General features: G+C 46.2%; 1 protein-coding gene across 3 annotated transcripts in view; it reads left to right on the top strand.

Annotated features, from left to right (window-relative positions):
* Positions 1 to 18536, top strand: part of AGBL5 (AGBL carboxypeptidase 5) — a 67922-nt gene that overhangs the window by 34240 nt on the left and 15146 nt on the right. For all 3 annotated transcript variants that reach the window (XM_056563709.1, XM_056563710.1, XM_056563708.1), the window contains exons 8-12: positions 2056 to 2617; positions 5156 to 5325; positions 5502 to 5637; positions 6099 to 6289; positions 10310 to 10491. In XM_056563709.1, coding sequence (XP_056419684.1) covers positions 2056 to 2617; positions 5156 to 5325; positions 5502 to 5637; positions 6099 to 6289; positions 10310 to 10491 — 1241 coding nt within the window. The remainder of the gene's footprint in view (positions 1 to 2055; positions 2618 to 5155; positions 5326 to 5501; positions 5638 to 6098; positions 6290 to 10309; positions 10492 to 18536) is intronic.

Here is an 18536-nt window from a genome sequence, read left to right as displayed (position 1 = left end):
CGTTACTGGTCAGGATTGCGCGGATGACGTTACTGGTCAGGATTGCGCGGATGACGTTACTGGTCAGGATTGCGCGGATGACGTTACTGGTCAGGATTGCGCGGATGACGTTACTGGTCAGGATTGCGCGGATGACGTTACTGGTCAGGATTGCGCGGATGACGTTACTGGTCAGGATTGCGCGGATGACGTTACTGGTCAGGATTGCGCGGATGACGTTACTGGTCAGGATTGCGCGGATGACGTTACTGGTCAGGATTGCGCGGATGACGTTACTGGTCAGGATTGCGCGGATGGCGTTACTGGTCAGGATTGCGCGGATGGCGTTACTGGTCAGGATTGCGCGGATGGCGTTACTGGTCAGGATTGCGCGGATGGCGTTACTGGTCAGGATTGCGCGGATGGCGTTACTGGTCAGGATTGCGCGGATGACGTTACTGGTCATGATTGCGCGGATGACGTTACTGGTCAGGATTGCGCGGATGATGTTACTGGTCAGGATTGCGCGGATGACGTTACTGGTCAGGATTGCGCGGATGACGTTACTGGTCAGGATTGCGCGGATGACGTTACTGGTCAGGATTGCGCGGATGACGTTACTGGTCAGGATTGCGCGGATGACGTTACTGGTCAGGATTGCGCGGATGACGTTACTGGTCAGGATTGCGCGGATGACGTTACTGGTCAGGATTGCGCGGATGACGTTACTGGTCAGGATTGCGCGGATGACGTTACTGGTCAGGATTGCGCGGACGACGTTACTGGTCAGGATTGCGCGGACGACGTTACTGGTCAGGATTGCGCGGACGACGTTACTGGTCAGGATTGCGCGGACGACGTTACTGGTCAGGATTGCGCGGACGACGTTACTGGTCAGGATTGCGCGGACGACGTTACTGGTCAGGATTGCGCGGACGACGTTACTGGTCAGGATTGCGCGGACGACGTTACTGGTCAGGATTGCGCGGACGACGTTACTGGTCAGGATTGCGCGGACGACGTTACTGGTCAGGATTGCGCGGACGACGTTACTGGTCAGGATTGCGCGGACGACGTTACTGGTCAGGATTGCGCGGACGACGTTACTGGTCAGGATTGCGCGGACGACGTTACTGGTCAGGATTGCGCGGACGACGTTACTGGTCAGGATTGCGCGGACGACGTTACTGGTCAGGATTGCGCGGACGACGTTACTGGTCAGGATTGCGCGGACGGCGTTACTGGTCAGGATTGCGCGGACGGCGTTACTGGTCAGGATTGCGCGGACGGCGTTACTGGTCAGGATTGCGCGGACGGCGTTACTGGTCAGGATTGCGCGGACGGCGTTACTGGTCAGGATTGCGCGGACGGCGTTACTGGTCAGGATTGCGCGGACGGCGTTACTGGTCAGGATTGCGCGGACGGCGTTACTGGTCAGGATTGCGCGGACGACGTTACTGGTCAGGATTGCGCGGACGACGTTACTGGTCAGGATTGCGCGGACGACGTTACTGGTCAGGATTGCGCGGACGACGTTACTGGTCAGGATTGCGCGGACGACGTTACTGGTCAGGATTGCGCGGACGACGTTACTGGTCAGGATTGCGCGGATGACGTTACTGGTCAGGATTGCGCGGATGACGTTACTGGTCAGGATTGCGCGGATGACGTTACTGGTCAGGATTGCGCGGATGACGTTACTGGTCAGGATTGCGCGGATGACGTTACTGGTCAGGATTGCGCGGATGACGTTACTGGTCAGGATTGCGCGGACGACGTTACTGGTCAGTACGGATCGACCGATTTTCGGTATCAGCAATTACCTTGCCGATAATCCGATAATGCCCCGCCCCCCCAGCACCACCAAACAACGCCCCACCAAACCCCCACCACCACACCGCACCGCCCCGGCCCTAAAAAATCGATTATCGGTCGATCCCTACTGGTCAGTATTGTGCGGATTACATTACCGTACTCTTATTTGTTAGTGGAGATGGAGCATTTGTGTGGGGGGAGAGATAACATGGGGGAGACATCCGCTGGGACATTACTGACAGCTCTTCTCTCCTCATGCAGGACAGATACCCGGGGAGTAAACCTGAACCGACAGTATCTTGCCCCAGATGTGGAGCTCCATTCATCAGTCTACGGAGCCAAGGCCGTTCTTCTCTATCACCACATCCACAACCGCGTCCGCCCCAATGACCCCGACTGCAGGAATCCCACAACACACTCCCCCTCCAACCCCGCACTACGACCAAAGATTTCCAATCATTCCCCCCAACAGCGCCCCACACAGGAGGACTTGTCTGACATGGAGAAGACTAATAACCTGCTAAACAGTATGGGCAGAGAAGGGCCGTATGCTGCACCTCAGGGCCTTACAAAAGAAACCCCCATCTTACCTGAGCACGAGGACTTCATCAGGGAAAAGGAAAAGTGGGTCTTGGGGCTGGAATCCAAGGCTGAAGAGGGCAACCAATGTGAGTCCCGGCTGGACGGTGACGGCAACAATGAGCCCACAACTTTTATTCCCCCTCAGGAAAGTGGAATTGCCTTCTATGTGGACCTGCATGGCCACGCTTCAAAAAGGGGATGCTTCATGTATGGGAACCACTTCACCGATGATAACGACCAAGTAAGTGCTGCTCTTGTCTAACTACTATAATACTGCTCCTATATACAAGAATAGAACTACTATAATACTGCCTCCTATATACAAGAATAGAACTACTATAATACTCCTATATACAAGAATCTAACTACTATAATACTGCTTCTATATACAAGAATATAACTACTATAATACTGCTCCTATATACAAGAATATAACTACTATAATACTGCTCCTATATACAAGAATATAACTACTATAATACTGCTCCAATATACAAGAATATAACTACTATAATACTGCTCCTATATACAAGAATATAACTACTATAATACTGCCTCTATATACAAGAATATAACTACTATAATACTGCTCCAATATACAAGAATATAACTACTATAATACTGCCTCTATATACAAGAATATAACTACTATAATACTGCTCCTATATACAAGAATATAACTACTATAATACTGCTCCTATATACAAGAATATAACTACTATAATACTGCTCCTATATACAAGAATATAACTACTATAATACTGCCTCCTATATACAAGAATATAACTACTATAATACTGCTCCTATATACAAGAATCTAACTACTATAATACTGCTTCTATATACAAGAATATAACTACTATAATACTGCTTCTATATACAAGAATATAACTACTATAATACTGCTTCTATATACAAGAATATAACTACTATAATACTGCCTCTATATACAAGAATATAACTACTATAATACTGCTCCTATATACAAGAATATATCTACTATAATACTGCTCCTATATACAAGAATATAACTACTATAATACTGCTCCTATATACAAGAATATAACTACTATAATACTGCTCCTATATACAAGAATATAACTACTATAATACTGCTTCTATATACAAGAATATAAATACTATAATACTGCTCCTATATACAAGAATATATCCACTATAATACTGCTCCTATATACAAGAATATAACTACTATAATACTGCTTCTGTATACAAGAATATAACTACTATAATACTGCTTCTATATACAAGAATATAACTACTATAATACTGCTTCTACATACGAGAATATAACTACTATATACAAGAATATAACTACTATAATTCTGCTTCTACATACGAGAATATAACTACTATAATACTGCCCCTATATACAAGAATATAAGTACTATAATACTGCTCCTATATACAAGAATATAACTATTATAATACTGCCTCCTATATACAGGAATATAACTACTATACTACTGTTCCTATATACAAGAATATAACTACTATAATACTGCTCCTACGTACAAGAATATAACTACTATAATACTGCTCCTATATACAAGAATATAACTACTATAATACTGTCTCCTATGTACAAGAATATAACTACTATAATACTGCTCCCATATATACAAGAATATAACTACTATAATACTGCTCCTATATACAAGAATATAACTACTATAATACTCCTCCTATATACAAGAATATAACTACTATAATACTGCCTCCTATATACAGGAATATAACTACTATAATACTGTCTCCTATATACAAGAATATAAGTACTATAATACTGCTCCTATATACAAGAATATAACTACTATAATACTGCTCCTATATACAAGAATATAACTACTATAATACTGCTCCTATATAAAGGAATATAACTACTATAATACTGCTCCTATATACAAGAATATAACTACTATAATACTGCCTCCTATATACAAGAATATAACTACTATAATACTGCTCCCTATATACAAGAATATAACTACTATAATACTGCTCCCTATATACAAGAATATAACTACTATAATACTGCTCCCTATATACAAGAATATAACTACTATAATACTGCTCCTATATACAAGAATATAACTACTATAATACTGCTCCTATATACAAGAATATAACTACTATAATACTGCTCCTATATACAAGAATATAACTACTATAATACTGCTCCTATATACAAGAATATAACTACTATAATACTGTGCCTATATACAAGAATATACCTCCTATAATACTGCTCCTATATACAAGAATATAACTACTATAATACTGCTCCTATATACAAGAATATAACTACTATAATACTGCCTCCTATATACAAGAATATAACTACTATAATACTGTGCCTATATACAAGAATATACCTCCTATAATACTGCTCCTATATACAAGAATATAACTACTATAATACTGCTCCTATATACAGGAATATAACTACTATAATACTGTGCCTATATACAAGAATATACCTACTATAATACTGCTCCTATATACAAGAATATACCTACTATAATACTGCTCCTATATACAGGAATATAACTACTATAATACTGCTCCTATATACAAGAATATAACTACTATAATACTGCCTCCTATATACAAGAATATAACTACTATAATACTGCTCCTATATACAAGAATCTAACTACTATAATACTGCTTCTATATACAAGAATATAACTACTATAATACTGCTCCTATATACAAGAATATACCTCCTATAATACCGCCCCCTGTGATTCCTCTGTAGTTGGAGAACTTGTTGTACCCTAAGCTCATCTCCCTGAACTCCGCTCACTTTGATTTTATGGGCTGTAATTTCTCGGAGAAGAACATGTACGCGAAGGACAAGAGGGACGGTCAGTCTAAGGAGGGCAGCGGGCGCGTTGCCATCCACAAGGCCACGGGAATCATTCACAGGTAAGATGGCGGCCTCCCCTGGTGTCATGTGACTCGCTGCGTCCTGTTTGTATGGCTCATGGCTGCTCTGTATACACCTCCACCTTATCCATATAGAGCGGGCATGGCCGGTCCCTGTAATGAGTTTTCGGTCCCGGTCTATGATACATTGTTACCGTTATTCTGTTTTGTTTTAGCTACACCCTGGAGTGCAACTACAACACCGGCCGCTGCGTCAACACCATCCCCGTTGCGTGTCATGACAACGGCAGAGCCACCCCTCCCCCACCGCCCGCCTTCCCACCCAAGTTCACCACCGACATCTTTGAGCAGGTGAGATCTGTGGATGTGCCCACTCTGCAGGCCCTGGCACTGGTCATTCTGGGGTCACTGGGTAGTGGCCCTGCCCTCTGCAGCCATCCAGGCGTTGTCTTGTTATATAATGGTTGCTATGTGAATAGGCGGTGGCAGGAATGTTGTGCGCTCTCCTCATCTTGGTGAACCGGCTTGGCTGTACTCCTGGCACACATTTAGCTTTAGTCTTCCAGTCCTACAATATTAACATTATACTCCTCACTACTGCCCCCTGTCTGTGCCAAGCCTGCTCTGCTTTTACTGCACTGTCGGCAATGTGGTGTTTACACAAGATGCTGCACGGAATTATGGGAACTCTGCTGACACTTCGCTCTTAGCGCCTCAGAAGAGTTACCCGAGAGGTCCACTTTTATTTCCAAGCAGAACGTACGGAGTTAGGATCTATCGATCACCGATAACGCCCTATCTCTGTTTTCCAGGTTGGCAGAGCCATCGCCATTGCGGCCTTGGATTTGGAGGAGTGTAACCCGTGGCCTCGGCTCGTCATGTCGGAGTACAGCGGCCTCTCCAACCTGAGAGCGTGGATGCTCAAGCACGTCCGGAATACCAAAACAGTGGCTGGTGGAGGGTCCAGGAAGAAGGGCACCAAGACCCCTCCCAAGGCCGGCAGGTAGGGTGCCAACCATGTACGGCAAATGATCAAGCATAGAGGGGGGAGGGGTACACTCACTGACAAAAAGTAACACACCAGATAGAAATGTTAGATTGCTAAAAAATGGGTAATGTTTCCTGCAGGTATGTGATTACAGGTGGGGTCTGATGTGCCACAAGAGGGTGTAAAAGTGCTTCCCCCGCTCCCTATAAAAAGGTTCACAGACCCCCACAAATTAAAGATTACTAACAATAAATAAGACACCACAGTCAGTCTAAATAAAACAGAGAATGGTGACAGGAGGCCACAATGTTTATAGATGGTAACATTTATTCACTTGTATAATTCATAAATATTAATAAAACTAGGAGGGCGGGGGCTTCTCTTCCCTGTCACAGGAGGGCGGGGGCTTCTCTTCCCTGTCACAGGAGGGCGGGGGCTTCTCTTCCCTGTCACAGGAGGGCGGGGGCTTCTCTTCCCTGTCACAGGAGGGCGGGGGCTTCTCTTCCCTGTCACAGGAGGGCAGGGGGCTTCTGTTCCCTGTCACAGGAGGGCGGGGGCTTCTCTTCCCTGTCACAGGAGGGCGGGGGCTTCTCTTCCCTGTCACAGGAGGGCAGGGGGCTTCTGTTCCCTGTCACAGGAGGGCAGGGGCTTCTCTTCCCTGTCACAGGAGGGCGGGGGCTTCTCTTCCCCGGCACAGGAGGGCGGGGGCTTCTCTTCCCCGGCACAGGAGGGCGGGGGCTTCTCTTCCCCGTCACAGGGGGGCGGGGGCTTTTCTTCCCCGTCACAGGAGGGCGGGGGCTTTTCTTCCCCGTCACAGGAGGGCGGGGGCTTTTCTTCCCCGTCACAGGAGGGCGGGGGCTTTTCTTCCCCGTCACAGGAGGGCGGGGGCTTTTCTTCCCCGTCACAGGAGGGCGGGGGCTTTTCTTCCCCGTCACAGGAGGGCGGGGGCTTTTCTTCCCCGTCACAGGAGGGCGGGGGCTTTTCTTCCCCGTCACAGGAGGGCGGGGGCTTTTCTTCCCCGTCACAGGAGGGCGGGGGCTTTTCTTCCCCGTCACAGGAGGGCGGGGGCTTTTCTTCCCCGTCACAGGAGGGCGGGGGCTTTTCTTCCCCGTCACAGGAGGGCGGGGGCTTCTCTTCCCCGTCACAGGAGGGCGGGGGCTTCTCTTCCCCGTCACAGGGGGGCGGGGGCTTCTTCTTCTCTTCCCTGTCAGGCACTGACCGACCACAGGAATGCAGATCTTTTTAAGGTTAAAGGGGTATTCCAGGCAAAAACTTTTTTTTATATATATCAACTGGCTCCGGAAAGTTAAACAGATTTGTAAATTACTTCTATTAAAAAATCTTAATCCTTCCAATAGTTATTAGCTTCTGAAGTTTTCTGTCTAACTGCTCAATGATGATGTCATGTCCCGGGAGCTGTGCATGATGGGAGAATATCCCTTGCATGATGGGAGAATATCCCCATAGGAGCTGGACAGCTCCCGGGATGTGAGTCATCAGAAAGCAGTTAGACAGAAAACAGCAACTCAACTTCAGAAGCTAATAACTATTGGAAGGATTAAGATTTTTTAATAGAAGTAATTTACAAATCTGTTTAACTTTCCGGAGCCAGTTGAGATATATATATATATATATATATAAGTTTTTGCCTGGAATTCCCCTTTAAGGTCACAAGTAACGGATCTGCAGCGTATTTTACGCTGTGGATCTGCCGATGACCTGACCAATAGTGTGCCTCCAGCTGTTGCCACTGCCCCGCCTTGCCTGGCCCCACCCCCTGGCCTTCTCGCAGCGTATTTTAGGCTGTGGATCTGCCGGTGACCTGACCAATAGTGTGCCCCCAGCTACTGCCCTGCCTTGCCTCGCCCCACCCCCTGGCCTTCTCGCAGCGTATTTTACGCTGTGGATCTGCCGGTGACCTGACCAATAGTGTGCCCCCAGCTGTTGCCACTGCCCCGCCTTGCCTCGCCCCACCCCCTGGCCTGCTCGCAGTGTACTCAACCATTGTAGAACAGTCGCGATGTCTGAGTACACTTTGCATGCACGCATTGACTCTCAGGCCGATGTGTGGCTGCTCGGAGTGGCGGATTGCCAATGCGAGCAGTCCAGGGGGTGGCAACAGCTGGAGGCACACTATGGGTCGGGTCACCAGCGGATCCGCAGTGTAAAATACGCTGTGGATCCGTTACGAGTGACCGTACCCTAAAACAGAATTCTTCCCGCCAAAAGAAGGCTGTGGCCAATCAGTGCCCTGTTGCTGTGGAGTCTGGTTGCTGGGCAAAAATGCAGGTCTCCAGGCAGAATACCAGCAGCCAATCAGCAGAGAGCAATATTGACCCCTGCAATAAAAAAGAGCGGGAAAAGCAGAACACATACATACCTGTAAAAAATGTGTAAGGGGGCATGACCTTTGGTCCTGACATTCCACTCCAGCAGCTCCTTCTTGTGAGTTATTGGTGTGTCAGTGAGTGTATGTCTTGGGGCCTTTATATTTATTCCTTTAGTATGGGGGGGGAGGAGAGTTTAAGGGGAGTTTAAAGCCCCCTTTAGAGCTGTTGGCCCACTAACTATCTGCATGTATTAGCCCTGTTATGTGTGATAATGGGAGACCACCTGCAGGGACCCCCTGAAGACCACGGTGGTGTCTTAGTACTGGAGCGGTAGTGCACTTGTGTGGCCACCACTCCATTCGCTCCTATATTAGACTGACTGGAGATAGTGCTCTGATATAGCGGTCAGTAAATGGAGCAGTGACTAGGTCTGTACCCCCCCTCTGATCCATTCACAAGGGGCATTTTGGGAACCCCATTCTTCTTGTTGAGTGGGTGTCCCTGCAGCTGGAGCCCAGCGATCGTGCCTTGGTCCAAATATCTGAAAACTTCAAGATTAGTAAAATTCTCAAACTTTATGGAACATCTTGTAAAAAACACACAACTGTCCGAAATGCCTCGGCGCTTCCTATTAACGGGGTAGAAGTTCCCAAAAGAGACAAATCCTAAGTCTACATAAAAGAGCATCCATAACCCTCTGGCCTGTGTGGCTGAATGGGCCAAAGCAGGGCAGATCCCTAAACATGAGCCAGGTCATCCTGCCACCATCTGTGGCCAGTGGTCATCTCGGCATCCTCACCACAGATGGTGGCAGGAGGACATGGCTCGTTTTGAGGGATCTGCCCTGCTTTGGCCCTTTTTGGCAACCTCTACCCAGCCATGAATTAAGGACCATTAACTGTCTGAAACGTGTCAGCTCTACCAGTGATTTTTATTAAGAGAATTTTATGAATCTTGAAACTTAAAGTCTAAAATCTTTCTGCATTTATGCCCTCAGGTCCTAGGGTGTCTTCCCGTTCTCCTAGTTAACAGTTCTTCTTGTTTTTGTATCATATGAGGGCTGCACAATTTGGGGAAAAATTTGCGATTATTGAGATAAATATTGCAATTTTGATATGTGATATAATAAATGGTAAAATCCCCAAATTTAATGTTGATCCTGTTCTCCTCTGTAGTCCTGTGTCTTTTGGGACACACAGGACCTTCCTGTTCAGCCAATCACTGGACTGACACATGACACTGCTGCAGCCACTGATTGGCTGAGCTGGGGGATAAAATGTCTGACCGGGACCCCCGTGATCTCTGTGTAGCACCCAGTGTTCATTTCGAACGCCAGGTGCAGGCGGTGGGGGGTCGTTCCGTCACGGCCAAGCCCCTCGTGCCGCCACTCCCTCTCCCATAGACTTCCATTAAGGGGGCGTGGTGTGATTGCACAAGTGGCGTGGCCATGACGGCACGACCCCCGCCGCCTGCACCCAACGCTCGGAACAAAATGTTCCCAATGCTGGGGCAGCGGAGTACCCATTTAATGCTCCATGCCCCAAACACTGTGGCAACCACAATTCCTGACTGTATGAGAGATGTTCAAAAATTTTCCAGGCAAACCTATATAATGCGGAAACCTTTTGAACATCACTGGTAGGATTGTGTTTTGTCTCTTCCTGATTATTCTCTTCAACCTCGTCTCTTCTCCCTCCTGCCGTAGTTTTGCATCGCCCTCGTTGACGGAGAACAACCTGAGCAGAGCGAGAAGCTTCAGCAATGGCACCAGCAGCAGCAGCAGTCAGCAGAACTCCCCCCAGACCAGACCCTCCCCCAGCTTCACCTTTATCTGCGGCCAGAGCCCCCCGAAGGCAGGTGGTCACAGGCTCCTGGGTCCGGTGCGAGGTAAGCTGATCTCAGCACAGTGCTGGCATCCCGTCCTCACCCCCTTAGGGTACATCTGGCGTTGGTGGTCCAAGCAGAGTTGAGGAAACCTCCCTTTGTGGTGACCTTCCATTTCTGTCAGGAATTTGTGGTGTATTTTGCACACGTGTGACCAGGAGGGGCTCCTCTTGTCCTCTCAGTTCTCTGTGTGGTTGAAGGTCTGTAGGATCACATTGAACTGAACGGAGATCTCCCAAAAGCTGCACCATGAATTGTCCTACATGAAGATTTATCCTCTCTCTTCCTTTACATTTCCGGTCACTGACATTTCTGGCTTATAGATATATATGTGTCTACATCCAGGAGTTTGTATGCTATTAGGACGGACCACCGTCTGCTCATTGAGTGCTCACTCCGCCATCTTGTCCCCTCTTGTGTAAAAGACCTATATGTACTCTCTCATTGCCTTCTATTAATCAGGACTCCAACATGGAACCTCTCACTTCCGTGTCCATTACCGTGGCCCCGAGCCGCACCCATTGCTCTTCCTGACTTACTTGAATGGATTTTTGATGCTTTTTGTTTTGATGCCTTTTATTTATGGTGAAGTGACCTTATTTATTTCCTCTGGGATGTGCACTTGGTATACCTGTATATTATACAGCAAGTGTATGTGAGTGTCCTGTCTGTACCGTGTCCTATATCGTGGTGTTCCCATCTCATGTCTTCACTCAGTAAAGGACTATAGCCTGTTGTTGGGCTCGGTTCACACCATGTTTATGCCCTTCGTGACAGAGATACAATGGCAAAATGGGACCCCAAGGTATCTGTGCATGTGCAAAATTGATTTCAATGGCCTGAATGTAGTCACTACAACTGAAACCAATAGGACCCGTGTCTGTCCGTGCACAGAAATGTCTTCACCTAATTTTGCCAATGTATCCGCGCCACCACTGGCACAAACGTAGTATGATCAAGGCTATTTTGTAGCAACACTTTTGATCAGCCGTGGGTTATGGGCAGTGGGGATTACAATGAGTGACAATAAATGTGATAATACGTGTAATGTAATGCCTGTTGTGATGTCTGTATTCGATCTGACTGTCAATAATAAATGAGTTAAGGCTGATCATCCTCGCTGCCTCTGTGTCGCCTCTATCTAAGTTCCACACATGTCATTGTTGTGTGTCTGTCCAAAATGAAGACTCCGGGGATAATGATACCACATAAAAAGACATTGGTAATACATGATAACACATGATAATATATGATAACACATCTGTTATGAAAGAAGAATTGACAAGACAATTAGGAGACATGGAGCAGTATGTATAAAATGTCATCAGTATAGAAGGACAAATAGGCATAAACCCTACTAGGAATGAATTAAGATGCATTGGGGTGCTGTTTGTCCCCATTGCAGTACCCCTCACATTTATAGGGATACTATCTGTCCCCTTTGCTGTACCCCTCACATTCATTGGGGTACTGTCCATCCCCATTGGGGTACCCCTTACATTCATTGTGAAGCTGTCAGTTTTCATCATGGTATCTCTCACATTCATTGGGATGCTTTTTTCCCCATTGCGGTACCCCTCACATTCATTGGGGGCAATCCATCTCCATTTTAATATCCCTCACATTCATTGGGGGGGGCTGACCCCTGTCACATAGGGGTTCTCGCTTTCCCCATTGCGGTACCCCTCAGCTTAGAAAAAGAAAGCTTTAAGGTCTATTCACACATACAGTATTCTGTGCAGATTTAATGCGCAGGATTTTCTGCTGCCGATTTGAATGTAAATTGAATGACTGAACACAGCTTGAAATCCTGCACATCAAATCTGTGCAGAATAATGTACATATGAATAGACCCTTAAACATTATGTGCCCCTTACAGGTGGTGGCCCCAGATATTTCCATAAAAAAGAGAATTTTAATTTGAGTTGCTTTACATAGAAAATAACTGGTACTTTTTCTTATTTCCATATATTAAGTGACAAAAAGCGGCACAAAGTGGAGATAAAGAGTAAAACCAATCATAGTCCCCGTAAAGTAAAAAGAAACTTTTCATACCCCAATAAACAAATTCATTTTCTTTCTTAGAAATGCATAAATAACTCCTTGAGGACACGTACAATTTAACATTTTTATTTTTTCCTCCTCATCTTCTAAAAGACATAACTCTTTACATTTTCCATTCACAGATCCATATAAGGCTTAGTGTTGTTGTTGTTGTTTGAGAGACTGACTGTACTTGGTAATGTCACCTCTTAATTTTAACATAAAACCTACAAGACTGTGAAAATGTATTCACCTCTGCTCTGATTTCTTATTTTTTGCTCATTTCAGATCATGTTCAGATCATTAAACGAATATTAAAGGAAATCTGTCATCAGTGTCACCTGCACTAACCTATGGGTACAGGCTTGTAATGCGGGTGACACTGAGGATGATGGTCCTCACAGTTTCTGATTTGTGGCTCCATTATTCCGGGTTTTGTAATTATGCAAATTAGGTGGCTGGGTGCACTCAGGCGTTCCCAATTCCTGAGTGCACCATGATGTCCAACCTGGGTCTTCATGACCTCCTCCCCTGCGCCAATACTCCTCCCCTGTGAAATCTCTTTTGCGAGCGGAGAGATTTCACTTCATAGCGCCTGTGGTCGCGGCTGCGCATGCTCAATCGTCACTGAGAAATTAAGTGAAATCTCTCAGATCACCAGAGATTTTTCACAGGGGAGGAGTTTATTCTGAAGACCCAGGCCGGGCGTGCAATTTGGGATTGGGAATGGACTGAGGGCACCAAGCCACATAATTGCATAGTTTAAAAACTGGTGTGAGGTGCAGAACTGTGTCCTATGCAGTTCTGCGTTCTCCCCTCAGCTGTCTGGAGATTTCCGAACATACAGTGAGGGGAAGGCAGAGCAGGGCAGGACACAGCTCTGCACCTACCTCAGCCCCGTACACACCTCCCTCCTCACACCACCCTCAGGAGGAGAGGAAGGACGTAGATTTTCACAGCCCCGCTCCATGACGTAGATTTTAACAGCCCCGCTCACACAGCTTCACTCCTGGACCTAGATTCTCTGTGAAAATCTAAGTCCTTCCTCTCCTCCTGAGGGTGGTGCGAGGAGGGAGCTGTGTATAGGGCTGAGGGAGGTGCAGGGCTGTGTCCTGCTCTGCCTTCCCCTTCCCTCGCTGTATGTTCGGAGGGGAGGGCATAGGACGCAGTTCTGCACCTCACACTGGGAATAATGGCGGCACAAATCAGGAAATGGAAAAGACCATTGTCATCAGAGTCGCCCTCACTACAAGCCTGTACCTAAAGGTTAATGCTGGTGATGACAGATCCCTTTTATATTATACAAAAATAACCAATGAAAACACAGAATTTATTATGGAGGTTCGAAAAAAAACTCTCAAACCTTTTATGGACCTGTGTCAAAAAGTAATTACCTGTCACCCTGTCTGACAAAGTGAAGTCGACCAAAAGATCTTTAAACTGTAAGACATCAATCTGCCATCCAAAGAAATTCAGGGACAGATGAGAAATAAAATATCTATCAGTCTGGAAAGGTTACAGAACCGTTCCTAAAGCTTCAGGACTCCAGCGAGCTGCGGTGAGAGACCTTCTCTGCAGATGGAGACAATTTGGCATAGTGAGGAACCCTTCAAGGAGCGGCCGGACGACCTAAAGTACCCAAAGAGCGCAGTGAAGACTCCTCCAGGAGGTCACAAAAGAACAACATCTAAAGATCTGCCGACTGGAGTCATTCTGGACACCGTTCACCGTGCGGTTTTATTACTGTTGCATTTTAGTAGGTCCGACCTTACTGCACGTGCCGCTACCAAATATGGTTTTATTTTATCTTTAAAAAAAAGGCTAAAGGGGGAATTTGAATTTTATTTTATATTTTTCTTATTCAGTGCATTGCTACTGATTTCAAAGATCTTCTAGTAAAGGCTGTAGAAGCAGAGGTCAACGCTATGACAACAGATCAGCTCTGTGCGATCACTGGGAGCCGATCTCTTCCTCTATCCCACCAATGATGCGGCATATAACAGGTTAAATGCTGCTGTCAGTTTTGGCTTCTAAACAGTTAATATAGCCCATGTGGATGGATGACCGTGCCGGCTATTGGCATCAGTTCTCTGGTTATGAAGCGGCTTGGGATATGTGTGATGACTGCAGGACAAGTATACTCTTATGTCTCTACCAGGTTAGAGGACATGTGGCCCCGTTCACCATCCCGGAGATCCTGCAGCTAAACCAATGTAGACCCGCGCAGGCGCAGCATCTTCCACAGAGAAGCCACCGCATACAATGACCATGGACTGACAGTTTCGCAGACACTGTATTCTGCTTCTTCATCATCTCATTGCGTAGGGCGAGAGATACTTCAGCTGGACTCCAAACCCCATGGGAAGATGGCGCAAAATCCGAGATGTTTAGTAAAGCAAATCGTCTGTTAGCAACTAAAACTGATCTCCCGTAAAAATACAGTGAATGATGAAAGAAGCTCTGCCGGTGGCAGTGCTGGGGTCTGAAATCTTCTACAAGAACTGATAGAATGAAGAACATTCTACCTCGAGTCATAAAGCATCACCTCTGTCCCAAGTCTCAGTGCCTTTTGGAGGTATCGCCTTATCGCTTTGGGTGTTACCAAGGTCCTAAGAGCAAGGAGAAGACGTCCTCAAACATTTATGCAGCCATTGTCCAAAGAAGAAGGAAAAGGACAGATTATGAAGTCCGGTGGGTCGCTTCCAGCACCTAGTAATTAATATGGGAAAGGGTCCTATCCGAGCAGAGAGTCCGTCATACACAGGACCCGTGGAGGATGTACTGGACTTCTCCAAGATTACAGCTTAGTGCCATTTACTTCAAAAGCCTTAGCTGCAATACCTTACCCAACCTGAGGACACAGCGGAGCCGGATGGAGCACTGCACACCATCATTATTCACATTATATTTGGTGCCTAAATTCCCTTTAAAGGGGTACTCCGCTGCTCAGCGTTTGGAACAAACTGTTCCGAACGGTGGAGCCAACGCTGGGAGCTCGTGACGTCATAGCCCTGCCCCCTCAATGCAAGTCTATGGGAGGGGGCGTGACTTGCATTGAGGGGACTGGGCTATGACGTCACGAGCTCCCAGCGCCGGCTCCAGCGTTCGGAACAGTTTGTTCCAAATGCTGAGTAGCGGAGTACCCCTTTAATAGAGGTGACTTAGTTCCCTGCTCTGGCTCCATAGCGCACGTCTTTAGTGCGAAACCCAGCGCAGTGTGATTCTACTGGAGACGGGGGCTTTGGAGATGGATCAGGAAGCACCGCCGCATAATTCACAGTTAAAAGCGTAGGGGACAACGACACCACCAGTAAGGGATTTATGTACGGAATCCAGAATAAAACGAGTGTAGTAAAACGATTGTGCCCAGTGCTGGACTGTAATCATTTAAAATAAATAAATAAATTTCCAGGTATTGACCGACATATCCCCCTCCCCCATGTGCTTCTGGTACTCCACCTACTGTCCTAACGTTTCCCGTGCCAGGTTCTCTTCGACTTGTGTGTAATATATTGGGGATGGGTTCATGTGATTCTTACAATGGCCTTGGGGGAAGCTTTGGCATATAGACGTTTCCTGGCACTTCCTAGTACGGCCCCTACAGAGCGGCTCTGCAGTCGGCTGCTCTCTAAATGAGGCTTCTCTTCTTGGTGCCTCCTCGTCCGATGCCGCCTCCTCTGTAGAAGTGTCAGATCTCTATTCTGTCCATTGGGGGAGATTTATGACTCTGGACAGAACATTGGGCACCAACATTCTATTCCTTTCTAGTCCTCTTGTTTTCTTGTGCCCGGCGCTTATAAAGAAAGCAGCTCTCGCATCACTTTCTCCAAGTGGTTATCCCTTTTAAAAAGTCAGTGTTTTACTCCTTAGAAACTGACTGGGAATGTATGACAAGCCAGAGATCTCCCCTAAAGGATAGAATACGTGCAGGCAGCTGATTCAGGGGGATTGCGCCTCGTCTGTACAGAGCTGGGTGTGAGACGCCTATCATCTGTTTGCAGATGGGTATGTACTTCTTCTAGCATACATTCCCAGTAAGTTTCCCAGACTCTTGGTTGGAGTGAAGCAATAATTTTTAAAGAGTACCTGTCATCAAACCCTATTTTCTAAACAAACTCAGATTATATTCTCTAACTACTCCTAACATTTTTTTTTCCAAGCTGTGTAATCATACCTTTCCCCTTGCTCACATTGTGTGAGCTCCAGGCAGTAGAAAGTGGGCGTTCCCCAGCAGGCACAACGTCACTGAAGCCTGTAAGAGCTGTGATCCGCACGTACTTCCTGTGTTTGGTCTCCTGCCAGGCCAGGAGGAGACCAAACTAACTGACTTGTGGCAGGGAACAGAACAGAGCCACCTAGTGGACATTTTTTTTCAATCACATTAAAACAAATAAAGGTGGTACGAGGCAACGATGCCCACTGTCCCCCCTTCTATATGTCCTCTGTATGGAACATCTCCTTATTGACATCTGCCGTAACCCTGATATTAAGGGTTTGGATATCCCCTCGTGCCATTTCAAATGCTCAGCTTTTGCGGACGATCTTCTCCTTTTTCTCTCTTCCCCTATGACTTACCTCCCCTCCCTTATGGCCACTCTTTGCCGTTTCTCTCTATATAGGAATTATAAACTCAATCCTATGAAATGTGAGGCGCTCAATATTTCTCTCCCGCCCTCTATAGTCCACCACCTACGCACCACCTACCCATTTGCTTGGCAGCCCTTATCCCTTAACCCCTTGGGGACTCGGGTTTTTCCATTTTTGCACTTTCGTTTTCGATTTCGATTCACTTTCGATTTAAAAAAGAAATCATAACCTTTTAGATTTTGCACCTACAGACCCATATGATGACTTATTTTTTGCGCCACCAATTCTACTTAGTAATGGCATCAGTCATTATACCCTACGGCGAAACCAAAAATAAATAAATAATTGTGCGACAAAATTGAAGAAAAAACGCCATTTTGTAACTTTAGCAGCTTCCGTTTCTACGCAGTACATTTTTCGGTATAAATGACACCTTCTCTTTATTCTGTATGTCCATACGGTTAAAATGATCCACAAAAACGTAGAACATTAAGGGGGATCTACGCGGTGCCCCTAGTATCAGTTGTTCCATCCAGCATAAATAATATGAAATATAGGACTAACAGTGTCCAGGATGTGCTCTATAAAACTTAACTTTTAATGTCAAATTAAAGATATTAACCAGTGTCTAGTATTATGAAAAAGTATGATTATCTCGGTCTAATAAGAGACATTAACAAGGTGTGTCCGGGACTCTGCAGGGCCCAGTCAGTCCCGAATCACCTCTCACTAGAGGGTGCAGTTTAGTTGCACACCTATAGAGTATAGTAATCAAATAACCCAACGCGTTTCTGCTCGCTAGTATATAGCGGGCGTCCTCAGGGGGTATAAACAAAAGAATAAATCAATGACCGAGAGGATATGATATGTAAATTCCGTCATCCATATCCAACAACTGTTAAGAGAAAGGTACATCTCTATATATGCAAAATAAAGGAGTCAATTAAATATGCAATGACATCCATAGCATAAAATATAAATAAGTATAGTGACCCAGGAGCCTGGAAAAAATTTTTGCTCTATCCCTAATAAAACCTGCAAAAATTAATGTATGCAAGGTATTTATTCCTGTGGGGAAGAAAAAAGCTGTCCCTAGGGTCACTTATGCACACAGAGATATAATGCAGTCGGCATAAACCGGGTCCACCTATAAGAGAAAGAGAGACCATTTTGAGGGAACGGACCTGAAAAGAAAGCCCCACACTATACACTGATAGTGTATCATTACTCACGGTTAGCCGAACTGTGAACTGTATGCAGGCGCAGTCCCGCTGTCAGCGGGAGCCGGAGTTGTCCGGCCGCTCTCTCCTCGTGTGGGGAGCGAAGGCGTCTGACGTCATATCCGTCGGCTATTCTGCTTATATGCAGTGCGGCGCGCACCGCCCCTGTGACGCCAGAAAAGGGGGCGTGCGATCGCA

Source organism: Hyla sarda, chromosome 3 (genome assembly GCF_029499605.1).
Source record: "Hyla sarda isolate aHylSar1 chromosome 3, aHylSar1.hap1, whole genome shotgun sequence".
NCBI lineage: Eukaryota > Metazoa > Chordata > Amphibia > Anura > Hylidae > Hyla > Hyla sarda.
The sequence above is the reverse complement of the archived record's forward strand: the minus strand, read 5'-3'. Positions and strand labels throughout refer to the sequence as shown.